Source organism: Opisthorchis viverrini (assembly GCF_000715545.1).
Source record: "Opisthorchis viverrini unplaced genomic scaffold opera_v5_229, whole genome shotgun sequence".
NCBI classification, from domain to species: domain Eukaryota; kingdom Metazoa; phylum Platyhelminthes; class Trematoda; order Opisthorchiida; family Opisthorchiidae; genus Opisthorchis; species Opisthorchis viverrini.
Genome location: NW_008751888.1, coordinates 311424 through 316542, shown reverse-complemented (window position 1 = coordinate 316542; position 5119 = coordinate 311424). Strand labels below are relative to the sequence as shown.

Here is a 5119-nt window from a genome sequence, read left to right as displayed (position 1 = left end):
AATATGGACATGTTGGTCGCCTGGGGGAAACACCTTACTGCCTTCACACTCCTGTCGCAGAGGACAGTACGACTTTACTCCCAGACCGCCTCGTAGCACGATTACTCGTAGTACGGGGTCTCACGGCTCTTAGTCTGGCTGCTCCCCTTTGGCCTTCCTGGCATGGTTGCACCTTGTGGAACGACGTTCCAGCCAGTGTAGCCCGCGGGATCATTGCAGCACTGAAGCCCGACCACCACGTCAAGGTGGCAGCTTTAGGTCGGGTTCGAACTACGGGTCTTCTGACCAGTAAATTCGCACGTTAATCACTGAGCCATTTTGGGCTTGATAGAGCATAGTGTTCTGCAACCGCCTGACATTAGGGTTATTAATATGAGGCTGACATAATTCGGGACACGCTGCGTCATGTTCCACCCGGCTTTGACACGGCTCGCGAATCGTCTGGTCAGTAGTACATCCGCAGCCTGCACTATGCACCCCCATTCCTCCCTACCCCATCTACAAATCGTAGTCGATAGGCAATGCCACTGGCCTAATCGCAGCCCCTCGTTTTTGCTTTTCGGTCCTATTCCCTTCGGTATAAGCGGGCAGTATCACACACACATACACACACACAACTTTGCGCAAGGTAGCATGTAGTACCAACTCCCGTGTTTGGGATTGCAATGGCCTGATGCAGCGAACAAACCCAGAAACCGGTACATGCCGCCTCCAGGTGCCTTGCACCTCTGTCTAATACTCATGTTCACCTGCAGCACAAACTGGGAATATGACCTCTGAGTCGAACTCACTATGTTCAGAGCATGTTCAACTTTCTCACGGTAATCGTACTTCCCTAAAACCAGTTGCTGGAACATACAATATTCCCAAACAGGATTATTCATTGGTTGTTGGTCTGTTTGCCGCAGTACTTCCAAGGTCACTCATCACTGTACTTTATGTTTGAATGACATAGATTACAGGACTTCAGAAACTGGTGACGCTCGGATATCTTAACTTGACAAAAAACTATTATTATACTCAGGGTAAAAGTTGGCTCAATTAGGACAACCCTGATGATTTATAGTTCTTTTTCAGCTATTTGTAGTCCGTATAAAAATTCCCTCCTCAGCCAAACAGTCACGCTTGCCATATGCAATCATACGCTACATGGACAGGCCACACTTCGTGAGTGAGACTGATATTCTACATGCTTAGTGTGACATAACTTACATGAACATGGTACGTTAACGACTGACACGGTGATCTGCCTAGTGTCACCACGTTTTGGTCGGAATTCTGAGAAGTCTGGTGAGGATCGGCCAGACGCACAGTACTGTGTAGTCGCGGGCTTGAGAATCTCCGTGCAGTATCTATCAGCTGTTACGATCAAAAGAACCACACAGTCACGGGACTCTGAGCCAAGAAACCTAACGACAAGCAACGGACCAATTGGACCAAAGGAAAACAGTCGCTAAAGACAGAAGACCGCTGAATCAACCAATCAAGGGAACAAACAAAGAAACAAACCACAAAGCAAGAAGAAAACGGCTGAACCACAACAGAACAACCACATACAGAACTGCCAAATCGAATGCGCCCAACGAACCAACCAGACGTTGGAGATTGAGACTACGTCAGATTCACAGGAGACCAATCAAACTACGCGAAGGCCGTTTCCAGAACTACCAGATACTGTTTAGAAGCTATATAATCACAGGCAGAAGAGAAGGAATTCATCCACTCAACCCTGCACTGTTACCTCGATTGGTGATGAAACATTTGCAATCCAACTGCCAAGCTCGGCGAACAGACCAACAACTAAGAAACGAACCTGAACAACCGACATTCCAAAACATTGATAGTATCAAGAAGAAGCGCTTCGGGGCAACTGGTGGAATTAGTCTACTCGTGGCCAAACGTATCTTAGCTGCCACTCCTGGAGATGCAATATCCTCAATCCTCAAAGAGGTTGCTTCAGAAATCGCCGAGCAATCAAGAGGCAAACAAGTGAAGCATTTCGAGACTGGAAACCTGTTGACTGTTTGATCCTCCTCGGACATATCAGATGAGGTATTTCATCGACGCTCGTCGCCTACCTATCAGCCGAAAAGGTTACCTAACCGCTTCCTTTTCACAGAAGCTTCGCCCGATACACTGAGAAGTCATAGAGTAATCACCATTCACCAGCTGAATGAGTCTCGTCCCGTCTAAATCAGATTGGCAACCCTTGCTCTGAACACCTAATTGGGATTCCATCTTGAAGTGAACTAATTCAATCATTTGAATTTTGATTGAATTTACATTACTTACAAAACTACTGAAAGGACGTAACTCATTGTGTCGCAGATCATCATACGTCGAAGTTTTTTTTATCCGAAATATACGACAGATTTTTGCCAAGACACAGACTTTCTCGATAATCTGGTAGAGCGCAACCCATTTCTGCCACTTTCTCAGGACTGTCCTTGACCAGAAAAAAGGAACGAGTCACCTAAGTGGTATATATTATATAACTGTCACATGAATAGGAAGCTTGAATTGATTCAAAGATTCTAATAAGAGGGAATCCACTGGCGAGTTCCGAGTTCGAGATGGCTCAGTGGTCAAGGCGCGAACTTACTGACCAGATGGTCCACGGTTCGAACCCGAAACCGGCATCTAGACTGCTTCGATCTGGGCTTCGGCAGCTTGACAGTATCTCAACCCTCATGCTTCCTTCGAGTAGTATACCAGCTTTGCATCGAAAGGGTGTTGCTGACAGTTTTCGAATAACAACTTAGTCCATTAAATGAACAACACTCATGTGGTAAACGGAATGTATGGGATATAAAGCCCAACAGATGACATCACTAGACTAACTTGACAGTTGCTCCCAAGTCTGTAGTTCCAGCCATTTGCTTGGAAGGCGGCTTTGCTGGGATGGTGGAAGATCGAGTACGCGAAAACGGTTGAGTACTGGACATGTCGGTTTCCGATCCGTACAAGGACAAAATAGTTTTTAAGCCGCACGATGGAGCAGCTGGAAGAGGTGTGCTATCGTCCGTGGCGTAGTTCATCAATCGGACGTCTTCGCCAACCTCGAAAGACGATGATTCCGCTAGTACAGCTTGAAAGGAACACGGAGAATAAGCATCAATTTCAAGGAGGGGGAGGGATGATTATGCTGCTTGAAGAGAATAAAGGAAGACAGAAAATACGCGGTTCCACTTCGATTCTATTTGTTAAAAACATGAACTTACACTTTGAGCTGCGTGCAATTGGTGTGCTTTCTTTGAATTGTGTTTAAGTTGCACGATTCAAACAGAAAGGCAGTGGCGAAAGAACCTCCAGCAAAATTTTCAAAACTAAACTGTGAATATTGCTGTTTTGCATTCCTTTGCAAGCAAACACCATTGTCCAAGACAAGAGTTTCCAATCTTGTGTTTCCATGGTAACGCCACCTAACACACTGTTGCTCCATTGCAGCTTGAGGATAACAAGTTCTCGCCCCTGTCTAGTCACACAAAATTATGAACTTGACACTCATGATCCTCAAGTCTACTGGAACACCACGCACCAGTGGTATTGACGACTTCCAGCTCATGATTGAAGCGCACCGTGACGCTACTTGCTTAACAGAAGCGCGAAATCTGAGGGTCTACGATTAGAAAATATGTGGCCGGAATTCGAAACGCCCAGCCAAACAAAAATTTTCGACCCTATTGTGAAGTGGTAGTGAGGCGCAGATGGATCCGTCGTAGGACCATTTGGCTAGGAATTTTAATCTGTTGCTCTCAGGACCACGTCGGATCTACTGGCTAGTCGCGTACGGCCAGCGAACCCAAACTGGTGGGCGAACTGCTGATGGAAAGCAGTTTTAGCCTACACCCAAAAATGGACTATACAGGAATAAGGGCTAATAATCGGTGTAGAAATAGTATGACACTCGAAAAGTACACATCACGGTTGATCAAAATGGAAGTTAAGTAGGTTTCAGGGAGGAAGTCCGAAAGACGTGCTGCTCCGGAAAAAAATTAAGAGGCAAACAATTCAGTACAGGAATTAAAGCCTAATAAGGACGGCTTGGGATGAATGGGTTGGAAGAACAGCAAGGGGAATGGGGCACAGGGACGGAAGACACTATTTCCGACGAGCACCTTCCGTGAAAGTGGCGAGAAAAAACATCCAAGTCACAAGTGCGAAAGTTTTGGCAGGCTACCGGTCAAATGTATGGATTTGTTCCGTATTAAGTCGAGTTAGGAAAGGTGAGACGAGGATGGCCCGTCCCTTCGCAAACCTTAGAGAACGCACCAATATCCAACTACGTACAGTTTGTAGCAAATCGCCAAGCTCAGCAGCTGTGGATGAAGGGATTTGGATAGGTCACACAGTCCTGTGACGGTTTGTGGACGATCATCGGGGAACTGATGAGTGACAGTGCGCGGGGAATGGCAGGACGTGATGTTGTCTGTGAGCGTGGAAAACAACCTAATTCTGCATAAAAGCCAAAAAGAATGGGGAGGAGTACAGAACTCCAGAGAACTCTTTTGTCGCAGTTATGAGTTTGGGGGATGAGGCAGCCAAAGCGCATTGGAACTATGAGTCGATTCGGAAAGTTTTGTGAAGTAACCCGATACGATCAAATGCTTTCAAAATGTCAGGACAGAGGATGACCATATATGGAACACATAACAACACCTCTAGCATACCCAGCTTCATAAATGTCAGGACCTTTGCGAGTACTGGTGAGAGGAGAAAAGTCCTTCACTGCGAGGTTATTTATTAACAAACATGAACCAAGCGGTTACAAGATACTAGACACAAAAGTAAACATCCCATACGCACAGAGATTTTGAAGCACCCGAAGCATCCTCTTGAACTTTCCTCGAATATTGAAGAATTAGAAACGAACACTGTAAAGAAGTTCTATAGTTTCAACAGTGACCTCCACCTTCTGTCAGATACGGAGGCGGAGCCTGCACACCGGAAAATAGACAACTTGCATGCTTCACCAGTAGCATAGCCGTTACGCTGATAGTCATTCGGGTAAAAAAACACTCAGACTACCAGTCACCAGATAATGGTCTGATTGAGCTCACATCCCTCTAGGAGGCTAGTTTCACACAAAGTCGTTATCAAAGATAATTATGCAATACGG

At 45.9% G+C, this 5119-nt stretch overlaps 1 protein-coding gene across 1 annotated transcript in view; it reads right to left on the bottom strand.

Annotated features, from left to right (window-relative positions):
- The window catches only part of T265_08692 (hypothetical protein), a gene marked incomplete at both ends in the record, with an annotated part of 83898 nt that overhangs the window by 71198 nt on the left and 7581 nt on the right, over positions 1-5119 (bottom strand). Inside the window, one exon of the mRNA XM_009174566.1 lies at positions 2842-3088. Coding sequence (XP_009172830.1) covers positions 2842-3088 — 247 coding nt within the window. The remainder of the gene's footprint in view (positions 1-2841; positions 3089-5119) is intronic.